The sequence below is a fragment of the Xiphophorus couchianus genome, chromosome 13 (genome assembly GCF_001444195.1).
Source record: "Xiphophorus couchianus chromosome 13, X_couchianus-1.0, whole genome shotgun sequence".
Classification (NCBI taxonomy): Eukaryota; Metazoa; Chordata; class Actinopteri; order Cyprinodontiformes; family Poeciliidae; genus Xiphophorus; species Xiphophorus couchianus.
In genome coordinates, this window is record NC_040240.1 from 11,118,034 (window position 1) to 11,134,053 (window position 16,020).

Genomic DNA, 16,020 nt, shown 5'->3' on the forward strand with positions numbered 1-16,020 from the left:
GCTAAATATGTGTAGCTACCCTAGAAAACATAATCAAGGTGAATACAAACTAGCCTGGTCACCTACAGTGAAATATGTCCTGTACTGACATTGTCTGAAACGCCACTTGGTGAGGAAGAAGCCATGACCCCAAAAGCAACATAAAAAGTCATATGGACTCAGAATCAAGGGCCTCCATATCTGAAGACATATCCTGTGTTATGATGAAACTAACACGTAAGTGTTGCGCCATGCTGACCATTGCTACAATTAAAAAAACCCAAAAAACTCTGGGAACTTGTACAAACCTGACAGCATCTGGTTGTGTCAGTGTTTTTCCACACCATCCGTTTTGTTGCATCCACAAAAAAGATGACATAGTAAGGGATGAAGATTATGTGGAAACAGCAGAAGTTAAACACAAATGGTGGATAATGACCACCGATGACAGCCAAATTAATTACAAAGTCAATGTCATGGAGTGGTCAACCAAAAAGGCCTGATGTTCATCCCACTGAAAATTCGACCTAAAAAGGTTTGTGGGAGCAATAGAGCCTTCAAATCTAACCCAGTTACACCAACTCTGCCAGGAGTTTGACCCAAGTCCCAGAGCCTAAAGGTTAATTCTATCAAATACTAAGGAAATGTATTCAAACATTTGTTTTGAACATTACGTTATTCATTGTTCTTTTATTTAGCAGATAGAGATCAATTTGCTCTCTGAATTGACCAAAAAGAGGAAGAAATTTAGTTTAATTTCAATTCGGACAGTGAAAAAAAACTGAAGGCGTTCATTTATGCAGTGTATGTAAATATGTGTTTTCTCTCTAAGTGTGTGTTACTGGTGAATATAAATACATTTTCTCCTTTCATTTGACTTTAAATTCGAAAAAAGTGGATGGAATAAATATCCACGCTGTCCTAGTTAAAGGGAGCACGTTCTCAGGCTGTCAGTAGCTTCACAGATGTGTTTCAACATGTGTGTGGGTGTGTGTTTGATCTTTTTTCAATCGCATGACGAAGTCCTTTGAGGTTACAGGTTGGCCTTAACTCAAACTGAAATGGATTTTCTCCTGATGCCTTTGCATATCCTCTTTGTGAAAGGTTACTCATGTGCATTCTGTGAACTTGGGCAATCTCACATAAAACATGGAACTTTATTGCTATATGAGCGCTATCCAGTACGCGGAAAAACACAGATAACGGGCTAAGATTTTACATTAGCTAATGTAACGTGCCAAGCTATTTGTGACCACTGCAACCCCAGCATATCAGTTTGTATTGAATATGGATGTACTTGAGCTGAGAGTACATGATAAGATATGCTTTCCTCTGCAGATTCCTGGTGAAACTGTTGGTTGTTGATGTGATTGTAGCCGCCGTGTATGCAGTAATCTTGCAATAAATGAAGATATAAACATAACCTTAATTGTATCACTGAGATTTTATGAATTAGCCCATCATAATGTACGGCTGAATTGTGAAGGGGGAGGAAAACGTTGTCAAAATCTTTTGCAGAGATACATCTAAAATGTGTTCTATGCATATGTATTTAAATTATTTTAATATGATACTCAATGAAATGTAATAAAATAAAATAAAAATACAGTGCAGTTGCTATTTTTTTTTCTCTTTAACCATTCTGAAGTTCAATCTCAAGTCTGACAGTGGCAGTCCAAAAAAACTGACTTTTCCAATGAGAACCACAGTTCGGTGGGAGGATCTCTTAAATTTGGCCTTCATGTTAAGGATCAGGAATAAATCCATTGTTTAAAGACAGCTACATACAGGGCAATGCTGGAAAAAAAGCCTAATAAAAGTCTGTAAAAGACTGAATGAAGAGATCTGTGAAAAGCAGCAATTTTACAGTTGGACTTTGACTGGGCCTTCTAAAATACGGACAGGCTTGACTGTATGTTTCAGGACGTTCCCCTGCTGAAAGATGAACCTCCAGCAATGTCTCTGAGCTTGAGCTATTTTGCAAAGAAGAGTGGGCAACATGTTAGTGCCTTTATGTACAGAACTGAAAGAGACAAACTCCTAGAGACCTGCATCTGCAATGGCAGCAAAAGGAGTTTGTGCAAAAATATTTACCCAGAAAGGCTTAATGCAAATCAGTGTCACACCTCTCGGATTTTTATTCGTAAAGAAAATTTACTCATCTCTCATTTTGCTTTTATGCAGTACTTGGAATTACTCTATCAGAGAAAAACCCTAAACAAAATACAATTAAGTTTGTTGTTGTAATGTGAAGAAGTCAACGGAGTACAGCACTGTAGCAAATATAATCCTGCAGAAACTCACATAGCATGTTTTGCCTTGAGCACAGTAGGACTTTATCAAAGTAGCCTTTCAGCAGACACAGGCATAAACCCAGGAAGGCCTTTGTTGCAGAAGGTTGCTGAATCCCTCAAGAGCCAAAGGAAGAGCATGGAGGTCATAACACCAGGAATGTTAATATTTCTTCCAGACATCTTACAATTTTCCTGCGCATCTTTGTAGGACTGTGTAACATATGAGCAAGTTAACTCCGATCCTCCCTTTTCTAACACAAACTAATTTATTTTCATGCTCTTTTTGTTTTTTAACCAAACATCTGTCATCACTCTTCCTCCATGTGTCCATCTGGAGGTAAAGCAATAAAGAAAGTTAATTACATCAGTGAGGTTCAAAGAGATGAACATCGTCATGTTTCTACATGGATTGGATTGCATAATGAAAGTTTTAAACACATGTTTATCCAAAGTGACTCAGTAGACCGCACCCTGACGTAATCTTTCATTTATTGAGAAGTTTCATTTCTCATGTGAACTGCTTCCTCAGAACAAAAACAAGCTAATAGTTGGGCAGTACAAGGCTTACTGTAAAGCCACTCAATTGCTTAAAAGTTTGTCTTATTACAGTGCCTTGCAAACGTATTCGTTTTTTTAAATATGTTTTTCATGCTGCAAGCACATTCTTGAAGCTACAGATTATTCTTTAGAGGCCTGTAGCTGATTGCTGTGAAGTGGTAGGACGAGGATTTCAAAACTGTTTACAAATACAAATTTGAACACTGTAGGATGTATTTATATTTTTAGATTTTTGTATGTGAAATATTCCACTGTAACTCTGGCTTCATGATTAAGTTCCTACTACTCTTGGAATTAGGTTTTGGCCTGGACCGGGCCATTCAGGGAAACGATGCACTGATCTAAACTATTTTCTATTTTCGCTGGCTGTTTTTTTAGGATTGTTCTCCTGCTGGAAAATTGACTTATACCCCAATCATTGGTATTTTACACCCTCAATCAGATTTTCTTGCAGGATTTCCCTTGCTTTTATCTTCATCCAACTTCCCAATGCTTCTTGTGACACTGTTTCTTATCTAATATTCTCTTACAAACCACTTAAAAACCATTTAAATAGAGGTGATGTTGACTACAAAGAGAAGTGAGTGTATGTATTCACTGAACATCGGTTTTGTTCACACTACTTTGTGTACCCTTGTGAAAGAGTAAATGCATAAACTGCTGCTTTGGGCATTTTAGTAAATGTCAAAAGTTAAATCTAAAAAGCCCTACTACCAGCGTGTTCTAACAGTATTCAAATCTTCAGTTTGGCAGTGTGGGTTGATGGAATATGCTATCTCTTCATGGTAGCCCATGTTGGCTCTGTTAGGCTTAGCTCACTGTTTGTGTATCTGTGCTTTGTGTCACCTCAGAGAGGTTTAAGATTGCATTCCTTGATTTGCTTTGCAAATCCTCCAGGGAACCTGCAAAGAATCTGAGATGGGGAAACAAAGAAAGAGGATAGTCACTCAAGGTTTTCCTTCGACTTGTTTTTTTTTTTTAAATTTATCTTTATTACACACACCATTTTTAGACTCGAACCTACATAATACGTCTGCATACAAAAACCTTTAGTGCTTCCTGGCATTCATTTTTATTGACAGCGAGTCAAACTCAAACTCCCAGATACACCAGGCCCACTTACCCCCTCTGCTGGTGGTTAGCTGGTAGTACAGTTGGTGTTTGACCGATCCTTTAAACTTCATCAACATCAGCTGCTGCAAAACGAGAATCACCTAACAGAACAAAACACATAAAAATGCATGTTTAGTTAAAAGAAAGGTTCTTCCTTATTTGCAATAAAATGTTAAACTCTTTAAAAATGTTCAAAATAACAGTTTTGAACGTTACATTTCAGTAGTATGAATATGTGAAGCAGAAACCGGAGTTAAAGCTTCCTGATCCAGCATCATCCAGCAGTAGAGACGAAGGCCTCAGGGGGGAAGGGTTCTGAAAGATCAACTGGACTCACACCCAGCAAAGCTTGTGTTTCGGTGTGCGTGTGTGTGTGTGTGTGTGTGCGCGCGCGCGTGTGTGTGCGTGCCAGACTATTAGATTCCATCAGTGAAACCATGGTAACTCACCCTGAAGCTGCCTCCAGCCCTTTTTGCCCACTGTCAGTGTGATTTTTCATTCTTTCTAAGACCCAGAGTTTTTTTTCCCAGCACAGATCTTGCAACAGGTGTTACTGAGACAGCAGCAATGTAGTGTTTCAGTGATTTACTGAAATTCACGGAGGTAAAAAGAACAAAACATGCAACACAGTATGCTGTGTGGGTTTAAACCAAAAAAAAAAAAAGAATAAACGTTCATAGTTCTAAAACATCACTGACTTCACTCAGATTTTTCATTAATTTTGTTGTGACTTAAAAAAGAATTAAATAAATAAAAAAGCTTGAATATGCATTGGCCAGTGTGGGATTTAACAGCAAAAAACAAACAAAAACAAAAAAAACAACAACACTGTTTCAGTGTATTAAATTGTAAATTCATTCTTGCATCTAAAAATATTTCCAAATATTTAACTTTCTTATAGGCAAAACAATGGTGTCAGAAATCTTGCAGCCAAAGTTTTAAAACTCTGATGTAATCTTAATTTAAATAAGTGCCATGTCTAATGTGTTATAAGAGTTCTGAACTTAAATTCAAATAAGGACAATGGCGTTACAATAATTAGGATAGTCTCTATTCACTAAGTAAACCATTATTCTAACAGAAAAAAGAGAAAAAAAATGAAAGTTAAAAAGTATAATCTAAGTATAAAACATGTTTTATTTTATTTCTTTTTTACTGTTATCATTCCGGAAATAAGAAAGGAGAAAAAATGTTTGAAATATTTTTCAGAATCTTAAATTCATTGAAATTTCTCATAATTCCTAAATATCATCGACATCTTTGTTTTCCCTCCTCCCCATTTAAATACTAAACCGCAAAGTTGCATTCTCTATTATATGTCCGTCTAAATAAATCAAACACGGTGCAATTTTTGACTTGTATCCAAGTTGAGACTATGCGAAAGTAAAGGCAAATTATACAGGGTAAACGTATGAGCGCTTTTCTTCTTGTTAGTGTCAAGTTGAGGAAATACAGAGAAAAACTTCCGATTTTGATACCAAAATAGTTTTGATATTTGAACCTGCAGATAATATAATCCACAATATCTCTTTTTGAAACAATTCAGACGTATAAAATAGTACATTTGAGTGACAAGAGTCTGATATTTCTTTAATATTAGTAAAGAAATATTCTCTGGAGAGCGTCGAATGATTCAGCTCTTTTATGTTGACAGTCAACTACTAAACTTCCGGTCTTCTCTGCACTTAGCTGTATCAGTGGACGTATTTCCATGGCAACCACTGTAGCTACATGGTCCTCTCACATCCTGTTACTTTCCCTGAAAGCTAGCAGGGGAGAGAAACCCAGCAACAACTCATGATTATACTGGGATAAAGTAAAATTAACTACTTTTTTTTTTCCTCTATTACTTTAAATAAATGACGTCGGTATGAAGGCCAGGAATGGAGGCGAAGTGGTACGAAACACTAAATGGGGAGTGGCAGGTGAGTTTTTTAAAGGATATAACGATTTTTGCTCAAAATAGAAATACATAAAACTTTGGAATATTATAATATCAACTGGCTAAATTGATTCTTGAAATTTGTTGCAGAAAGTTTTTTTGTTTTTTTCTCAAATTATTTTGTGTCTTTGTGTCTTTACGGAGCCCGTCTGGTGACATGAGGTAATAATAATAATAATAATAATAATAATAATAATAATAATAATAATAATAATAATAATAATAATAATAACACGCCGTGGCCACATCTTGTTTAATTCGTGGGCACAACTTAATAATAGCAACATTAATTATTATCATTTATTATGATAACAATGGACTAATTCGACCTCTTTTCGTTTTATTTAAATCTGGAAATTAATTATATCTATCTTCTGAGGCTTGCTGTTAAGTATGGAGTAATTTTTAGTAAGAGACACTTAATTCAGCTGCTTAAAAAGTAGGGGCTTCAAAGTAAACAATACGCTGACTTCGGGGAACTTGTACACTTTATCAGCTGGAAGAAAGATTTCATTTCACCAGAAGGGCTACTTGCTTTTCCGTATGTACTGAGAAACCTTTATTTTGTAAATGTGTATAAAACTATTATAAAATTGATGCTCAGCTAGCAAATAAACTGTATTGTTTCATATTACTCTTGAGTTTCTGTCTGTCTGGAGACAACAAAAACCCCTTAGACCGGACAGATAATATCTATCCATCAATGCCAGAAGATAAAATATCAAAGATGATGGGAGTCTATAATGTTCTACTAATCATGCAGATGTAGCTGAGCCCTAACCAGGTCAAGCAAGCTTTTGTTTGTAGGTGTGTGTGTATGTACTGAGTGTGTGTGTGTGTGTAGGGTTTTATTGACTTAAGGAAGCCTGAATAATTCAACCAGTGCAGCATGCTGATTGAAGAATCTCAAATGGCCCCTGCACTCCATGTGATGGAAAAGGCTCAAATCTGATCAGTCGGATTTGCTTTCACACAGAGTCGCACAGGATAAGGAGCCGGTGTTGTGTTACTTATGAGTTTTTCTATGTTTACAAGTCTCGGGGGAAAAAAACCACAACACTGTCGCTCAACAAACTTTCACTAGTCTAAAATGAGTTTCCTTCTTATTTTTTGTTTCAGGGCCCCCGGTCCCCTTATTGAAGCGTGCTGGTTGGGCACCTCAGCCTTGGCCCCTACGCCCACACCAACTGGAGCGGGTATACAGGCCCCACATCCCTCCTCCTCACCCACCGCTCTTCCACACAAGGCATGCGGAGGAAAGTGCTGAGCGGCCTCATCTGGTCACTATTGTCCGCCCATGTAGTCAAAATGGACTACGGAAGGTAAAAACTATATTTAATATTTTTATAGGAGGCATCTCTCCTGAAGGGCTCAGAAGATTTTAATCTGTGACTTTTACTAATATTTCAATTGATTATAGAGGTTATTTTGTGTCCACAAAGTACTTAGTTCATATAATAAATTCGGTAAATTAATAAGCATATTCTCTTCTCAGCACATTTCAAAGAGTTCACTAGAAGTTTTAATGATTAACTCAAAAGTCAAACAAATAAAGCATGTGTATTACAGAAGATGACAACAAAAATAAATATTAAATAAAGTCCGTGACTAATGCATACGGCAGAAGACCTAAGATTGTACTTGGTGTTGAGCATTAAGATATTCAAATAAGCTTGTTCATAAATATTTCTGGAGAATTATAAACTCAACAATTATGTTTTTTACATGACAAACATAAACTCTTGAAGTTTTAAGGCTAATATTGGTTCTTTATGTAGAATAGTCACATACTTGTGAGTACAGGCATGGTTTAGGCTGTTTGCTCCTAAGCATCCGTCTTAATTTGGACCAGTCATCTAAAATAAGCACTAAACACTTTGAGCTACCTTCTTGCTGAAAAAGTGCTATATAAATAAAACTTCTTCTTCTACAATGGCTCTCAAAAGTGTACACTCGCCTGTTAAAATTTCAGATTTTTGACACTGACATCATAATAAATCATTTCCAAACTTTTTACATTTCTAATATGATATATATCTTCTTTAACTGAACTGAAATACAAAGAAATAATCCTTGGGGAAACATAAAAAATAAAAAAGGGGCAATAATCTTAGCCGCATAAGTAATCCCACACTTTACTAATGGTCAAAAAACGTCATTTGATTTCATTTACGCATTCAGTCTTCTCTGGTGGGATTTTGTCAATGTTACTCTTCATGACTTGGTCATCTTTGCTAAATCATTTTGTAAATGTTTTAAATATCTATAAGAATGCAAGGACATTGTCAGGTCTCTAAAAACATTTTTTTTATCCACTAAACCATTTTTTAATTACCTCAAATCTACACGATGGGGAAAAATTTAATCCCCTTTAATCCAGTGTTTTTAAAATAAACACCTACAAGATCTTGGTTCGAAACTGACTGGGTTTTTGGAATAGCTCATAATAGCTCATAATTTCAAAATTACCACGTGAAATAACTGCAAAGCATTATGCTGACACCACCAAGTTTCACTGTGTCTATGGTGCCATTTTAGTAAAACATTTTAAAACTTTGATCAAAAATTTGAGCTTGATTCCTGTAGACCAGAAGTCTTCAAACAAAATTGTTACTGTACTGTTTATGATGACCTAATAATTATATTCATTATTTAAATGACAAATATTTAACACCAAATGGCTAAGTATTTATTGTCCTTGTATTTTTCAGTTCATGGACAAGTGTTTTTAGTTTCCAGAGAAAACAATAAGATTTTGTTTTTTTTCTTGCTGTTTGTAAGGTGACGGTGCTGCTGAACCGCAGGGCTGTGGTGTCGTTTGAGCAGCTGCTCCTGGATCTCTCAGAAGCGTTGGGATTTCCTCGCTGGCACAGAGGAAGAGTCACTCGTCTGTACACGACACATGCTCGAGAGGTGAGGCAAACTTTAACTGATTTAACATAAAGTGGGAGGATCTAGGGAAAAAATGCAAATAGGCCTCTTCATACTCCCTATTCTTCTCATGAGCACTGGAGTTAAATTTTAGTGTTTCAAACCAGTCTTATTTATCTTTATATATCCTTTTTTGTGATTCAGATCACCTTTTTTGAAATAGGAAGTTTTTAAATGCTTCATCTGTCAAAAAACGTTTTCAATGAAATCTAGCTTTTCCAAATTTACTGAAAAGGAAACCTTTCAGCAGATGTTCGGTTTCAGATTTGTCTCCCAACTCGTTATTTCTAGGTAACTTGTTTTTTGCTTTTTATTCTAGGTAAAGGGTGTGTGTGATTTCTTCTGTGGTGAAGTGGCCTTCTTGGCTCTCGGAAAGGCCCGCCCCGTGCTGAACAGTGTGCAGGATGCTCTGGAGGAACTTTTTCCAGAACATTCCCATTACCGCGCCGATGCCCTGCAGGTCTGGGAGAAGAAACTCCGGCCAGCGCCAGATAAAGCTGCTAAAGCTGACAGTGGCTACAGCGAGGAGACGGAAAACACTGGGAAAATACAAGAAATGCAACGAGACGCACGTACGCATATCAAGAATCACACCAATGCTCACACGTCTCAACATGTAGGCAAAAACCAGGAAGGACAGTATATTCCTGACTCCCATAAGTCAAATAAAAAGAATTCTTGCAAAAAACCCGCTCACCTTCCAAACAACCTCCAGAAGTTGCATGTTAGGGGAGAAGTCAAAGAGAGACATCCATCTCCTATTGGTCCATTCAAGCATAATGAGGTTCTCAGAGAAACAGATATCCCCTCTCCTATTCTGTGTGAAAACTGCTTGGCAACAAGGTCAAGACCTCTGGCTTCAGGACTGGTCAGTACTCTATCAGGAAGGGTCCCACTCCCTCCCGTGTCAAAGAAGCAGAAAGGAAGCCATCACACAGGCCAAGAGGTGAAACAGTCAGATGTTTCTATCAGCCCCTCGTCTCCTCAAGTCAGCAGAGACAAGGAGAAGAGCTCTGCACCATCACAGCTTCTACGTCCAGCTCCACATGTGGCCTCAGCTCACACAGAAACACAACTCACAGAGAGCTGCGTCCTCCCCTGCGAGGGCACAGACCTCACGCTGGCTGACATCGAGCGCTGCTATGAAATCGGCCGTTTGATCGGAGATGGGAACTTTGCTGTGGTGCGGGAGTGCCGTCGGCGTGACAACGGCCAACCCGTCGCTTTGAAGATCGTGGAGCGCTCCAAGCTGGTTGGTCGAGAACACATGATGCAGAATGAGCTGAGCCTCCTCGGTAGTCTGAGTCACCCCCGTATCGTGCGGCTGCTGGCCCACCACCACACCCATACCCAGTCCTACCTGGTGATGGAGCTGGTGAGCGGAGGGGATCTGTTCGAGGCCATCAATGACAAGGGAAGGTTTCTAGAGCCTGAGGCTGGACGGATGGTTTCGGATGTGAGCGAAGCGCTGAACTACATCCACTGCAGGAGCATCGTCCACAGAGACCTAAAACCTGAGAATTTACTGGTTAGTATCAGGGCAGATTGAAGTGTTTGAGATTTCAATGGGATTGTTTGTCTCATAACAAACCCAATGAAGTCCATACTTTTAAAGTCTAAGAAAAATATAGTTTTTGATTTTTTTTTTTTACAAATAAAAATCTTAAAGGGGCAGTTTTCTGTGTTTTCCAGTCACATAGTGCCATTTTATAGCACAATCATATGTTATCTTCAATTATTATGAAAATGATGTATATATCAAATATGACTCAAAAGAAATTTGACTTCAATATAAAACACTTTGAAATTGGACCTCGGTCTCTTTAAAAACTTCTGCTATTTCTGAATCTTTGCCTACAGGAAGTCATCACAACATCGCTCCCCTGTTAATCCTCTAATGTTTTTTTTTTCTACCAGCATTTCATTGAGAAGTAGCTCATAACTAGCTCAGCAGATGTGCAACTCCAGCAGGTGTTTGCTAATTGCTGCTGGCTAGTCTGAAGGAGCTGAGTGAGGGAGCAGGGCTGCTCTGAGTAGGAAGCTAGGAAAGAAACTGCAGCTGCTGTTTACTGTAACCATTCAGTAAAAAGCTGAATGGTTGCCACAGGAGAGTAAAAGACTTCCTGTCTTGGTAGATTTGCATCACATGTAGATATGCTTGACTCTGCTTTAAGCTTAAAGAAAAAGTATGGTGCTGGATTATTCTGTCTTCAGACAGAAAAATTGCAATCCTAATTTTTGGTAATTAATCCCAGTCTGGTCATGCTGTCTATTTCACATTCTCGTACTCTCCCAGATAGAGAAAGTATCCGCTGGCATCGGTCGGCTGAAGTTGGGGGACTTCGGCCTGGCTATGGTGGTAACAGAACCGGTTTTCACCATATGTGGCACACCAACATACGTAGCCCCAGAGATCCTACGCGAAACAGGTGAGGTACTTTGGAGACACTTTTGTGATTGAATGTGAGTCAGATTATTTTAATAATCTTAGTCTGGTTATCTGCAGGGTACGGTGTACCAGTGGATGTTTGGGCTCTGGGGGTGATTCTTTATATCCTGCTGTGTGGCTTCGCCCCGTTCCGCAGCCGGGATCGGGATCAGGAGGAGCTCTTCAAGCTAATAAAACACGCAGAACTTCATTTCCCTTCGCCCTACTGGGACTCCATCTCAGAAGGTAAACCTCACTCAAATATTTTCATGGTAAAAATAAAGTTATCTACCATTAAATTTTAGAGTTTCATACTTTTTCTCTGTTTTGGATTCATCTTTGTCGAATGACATGGTGGAAGCTTTGGAGTGTGCTTTTTGCCTTTGAGTGTAGAGCATATCATTTATATAATACAAGGAAGGTGTATTTCTGTTTACAATAACTATTATCTAGACAGGTTGCAATATTATAAATAGTGCTGTAGTAAAATATTTAGTCATGCCTCATTTCATTATATTTTCCTTATTAATAGAAAACACTTGTGTGAAACTGTATTTCTGACAACTTCTTCTGGCTTTATGAAAATTTTACAGTTTGTTTTTAGACTTCAGCTACTTCTTCAGTCTTTTTCCTATTACATCAGTTTCTCTTCCACTTAAAATATATACCACAAAAATTGTTTGAGAGAGAGATGATCATATTTTAGCACAAACAAGACTATCCTAGATTTTAACTTTCCATTAGAGTGATAGAAGCTGTTTATGGTCTTTATCAGTGAATATGCAACTAAATTTTGGATATAATGTTTGGTATTAGTGTTGACATTAGATATTAAATTCACTACATTAGACGAATATATGTAAGGATTTTGACAATTTGTTTCTGTAAGTTTCTCTCTCAGAAGGTCATTGCTAATAACGTTGCTTCTTTCATTCCCTTTGCTGTTATTGTTTCTAATATTTGAAAATAATATTGTAAATTACAATTGCTATGTGCATATTTTTTTGAACTGGTACCATTGTCCTCCATCTTTAAGCAAATTGCATGAAGCTGCTTTGGGCAGGCAATTTGTATAAAGCAGCAAAAGTCCAAACTCAGAGAGACCATAAGAAAGAGTGATACACTATTGATGTAGACCACTTTAAGAGATCACAAGACAGTATGAGTGGAAGTAAAGTGTAACAAATTTAAAATAGCTTTAAAGCTTTTCCAGTTTTCAGATTCTAATTCTTTATTTTCTTTGTGGACAAACAGAAGCTAAAGGTCTTGTCAGATCTCTGCTTAAACCAGACCCCACAGTGAGGCTGACAGCAGAGCAGATCCTCCAGCACCATTGGGTGAAGGCTATGGCTTCTGTCTGCAGCCAGAGGGCGCTCTCTGACAAAACTAAGAGGGACTCGGCAGATAGTAAAACAGAACTGCACAGAGCAGCTGCAACAAAAGCAGCAGAATCATTGGCGAATCAAATAGCAGGACACTCTGGCACCAAGAAGGAAATATCTCCCAGGAGACATGATGAATTTGCAACAAGAGGACAAGACCAGAACAAAACTCCACTGGTCCAATCAGAAGACATGAGCAGCATCGACACTGTGGCTTCCCAGAAGAAGAAGCAAACACCTCTATATGAAACAGCTTGTCAAGAAAAACCAGAAACTATCTCTGCAGAGCAGCACAGCAGGGGAAACATTCAGGGTTCAGGTCAAAAGCTCTCAAATGTGGACCTTTTTAATCAAAGTGACTCCTCCATAACTCAAACTGAGCCTTCATCCCAGAATAAACTGCAGTCCAAGCATAACAGGGAACAGCAGTGACCAGTGGATCCGACAGCTCTAACCAAACACCAACAATAGCAAATTGCTGAGAACAGCATAATTCATCCCAGACCAGCAGCTGATTCTTCAGCTCTGTCCTTCGGCACTAAAGCTCACACACTTCTATCCTGCAGCCGCCCTCCACAAATAGACTGAAGACCATACCAAGGCAAATGGTCACAACACATTCAAGCCCCGACGTGTCTGGGATTTTTCTCTGTTTGATTGTGTAATTAGATCAGGGTCATCATTTTTCTTGTTGCAAACAATAGCCCTGATTTTTTTTTTTTTTTTTTTTTTTTTTTTTTTTTAGTAATTGAAGCTTTGGGTGACAGGTAGATGATGGGTTTTTACTTTCGTAGAATGAATAGAGTCTGATTGATGAGATTTGATACATCTGATATACGTGCATACGCCATTTGTCCTGCATTTTGGAACTAATCATGGGATTTTGTGTTATGACTAAGCCTCTGCCCAAACCCTGTGAATGAAGCTTGTAAACAGGAAGCGTTTTATAAGTTGTTTGATTATGTTATTAGTACAGTTCTTATGTATTTTTGTTTATGTTTCTCTGCAAATCATTTGTATCTTTTGTAAATGAGATCTCTACGGCTGGTAGCTATTTTTAATTACATAAAAGTATGAGTCTGTACACATATAGTTGGATAATTTGTCTGTTTACAATTATATGAATTCCCGATTTTAAATGAGCAAATTTCACTTTATCACCCTTTACAGTTGGTTTATCGCATATTTTTTGATAGTAAACTACTGCTGGTATGACTTTACCGTAATGACATTGATAATGTCTAAATGAATGTGTAGTAAGGGGTTGTAAACAATGTGGAGGGTTGGAACACACTGAGGACAGTGTGTGACCACATTCAGCTACTGGATAAACTTTCTGTGCATACCTATGGGGGGTACTGGTCCCTTGCCATTCCACACACACCAAATAAAGCCTATCTCTCTGTCCAATGAGGGCTGGTTAATCCTGTCCCTCCCGATTGCAAACAGCTGACACTCAGACATCCTGCCCCACCCAACCCAAAGGACGTCCACAACCCCGCAACCCCCTTACCCAGGCCAGTCCACATCCGCAACCTTTGTGGCTTCTAAGCTGTATATCTGGGGGCACTGATGGACGGATAGCGCTAATAAATGCCTATGGTCAAGTGTCAGTGCTGTGGGCCATGGGTAATTAAAGCCTCTCTCAAAGATCCTGCTGCTCTGGCTAAATTATTCATGCTTACCAAAACACACATTCACAGAATTCATTCAAATTAGCTGAATTTTATAGACTACAGCAAAACACCTTTAATGGTGCAGTCCAGACACCAAAACACAAATGATGTGATTTGATTGTCACATGTTAGTAGCTTATTGTTTAAAGAAATAATCCTTGTTAACATTAACTAACATTAACAGTATAATAGAATTAGGAGAAATGCTTTCAACTTTTTCACAAGGTGGAAGACAAATGGAAGTGATGAATGTGTTTGTTGGAGAAAAGGTTCTGCTTGTGACTAAAATGTTTTTTCCATCTAATGAGAAATATAAGATCATTTTTTTGCTTTCTGAAAACAGTATTTCGTTGAAATAATTGAGCATATTAGGAATTAGTCTGCTGAAAATTGTTGCATTGAATTGTTTTACTTATATCTGTGAGATGTAGCCTAGAATGCATATAAACAATAACTAACTTTGAAGCAAAATAATACAGATTTTAAATCAAATGTGTCAAAATGAAAGGCTGTTGTGTGTTTTATTATCTAGCAAGCTATGTATTTTTATGAGATGTTTAATAGCATAAATAAGACCTAGACATGTTGTATTAAAATCCTTACTTGTTTGAAGCAAACTACATATTACAGAAACTTCACTACATGACACAATAAAGTAGCAATGACATCAAAGTTTGACCAGAGCTTCAGAGCAAGAGTGAAATGTCAAATTCTATTACTGTGAGGCATTTTATCCTCTGGGGGACAAGCCTAGGTTTGTAGCATATCAGGTTTTGATCACCTTTTGACTGCGGACCAGACGATGCTCAATGCCCCAAGTCATCTAGCACAACAAAATAGCACTCTGTCAGCCAATTCACAGCTGTAAGTAAAATACCTTTTCTTTTAAACACCAAAATAATTTAAAAACTAACAGAACTGCTTTAAAAATGTCATGTCAGAATGTGTATGTTTGACCTCTTGATTTGTACTAATAGAAATATAATTACATCGCTATTCATTTTACATAAAAACAGTATTTTACCAGCAATCAATAGCTCCTTTGTTGTAAAATACTGTTGCTAATTGCAGAAACTTTCAGCGCTTGACTTGTAGTCGCTAGTAAACATATATTCAAATCTTTTTTGTTTGTCTGTTTGACATGAAAGCAGTAATTCACTGTAACTTACAGACTAGTCAAGAACTGCAATAAATGATCATTGCTTTTGCTCTGCATGCATATTTTTTTTTGTAAATAGCATTTTACTGTTAGCAGCAGTTACATTGTTGTTGTTAAGGTTGTTATTAAATAAGAACAAGATATCCTTTGTGCTAAATGTATAACAATATAGTTATTTGCTTAATGTAAAAGCTGTATTTCCCTGTAGTCAACTTTTAGACTTAGCAAATATTACATTATCATATTTTGCACTTATTGAAAAACCTTTTGCTGTATTAATAAGCACATTATCAGATTCTTTTTGCTGACAATATTTCCCACTAAATGGAAAATTTCACTTGTAAAATTCATAAGATATAGCAAAGCAAAGGAGGCGTTAAAAACAAAAGATGAAAAAATGTAGGAGTTTGTTCTGGGCTTCAGCACAAGAGTAAAACTCACCAGAAAAATTGGATTACTGTGAAATACTTCATCCTCTGGTGGACAAACCTATGTGTGTTACTTATCTGGTTTTGGTGACCTTTTAACTGCTGACCTAATAACCCAAGTCATCTGCCA

The 16,020-nt window shown here is 37.6% G+C and overlaps 1 protein-coding gene across 1 annotated transcript; it reads left to right on the forward strand.

Annotated features, from left to right (window-relative positions):
* Positions 1–8,880: 8,880 nt before the first annotated feature.
* dclk3 (doublecortin-like kinase 3) lies at positions 8,881–15,649 on the forward strand. The gene is made up of 4 exons (XM_028035309.1): positions 8,881–10,345; positions 11,114–11,246; positions 11,324–11,491; positions 12,500–15,649. Exons 1-4 carry the CDS (start codon positions 9,374–9,376, stop codon positions 13,057–13,059), a joined length of 1,833 nt encoding a protein of 610 aa, XP_027891110.1. The 5' UTR covers positions 8,881–9,373; the 3' UTR covers positions 13,060–15,649.
* The last annotated feature ends 371 nt before the right edge of the window (positions 15,650–16,020 follow it).

Coding starts and splice junctions, on each gene's coding strand:
- dclk3 (XM_028035309.1), top strand. CDS start 9,374: ATGCAACGAGACGCACGTACGCATATCAAGAATCACACCAATGCTCAC. Junction 11,247..11,323: donor AGAGATCCTACGCGAAACAG/GTGAGGTACTTT, acceptor GGTTATCTGCAG/GGTACGGTGTACCAGTGGAT. Junction 11,492..12,499: donor CTGGGACTCCATCTCAGAAG/GTAAACCTCACT, acceptor GTGGACAAACAG/AAGCTAAAGGTCTTGTCAGA.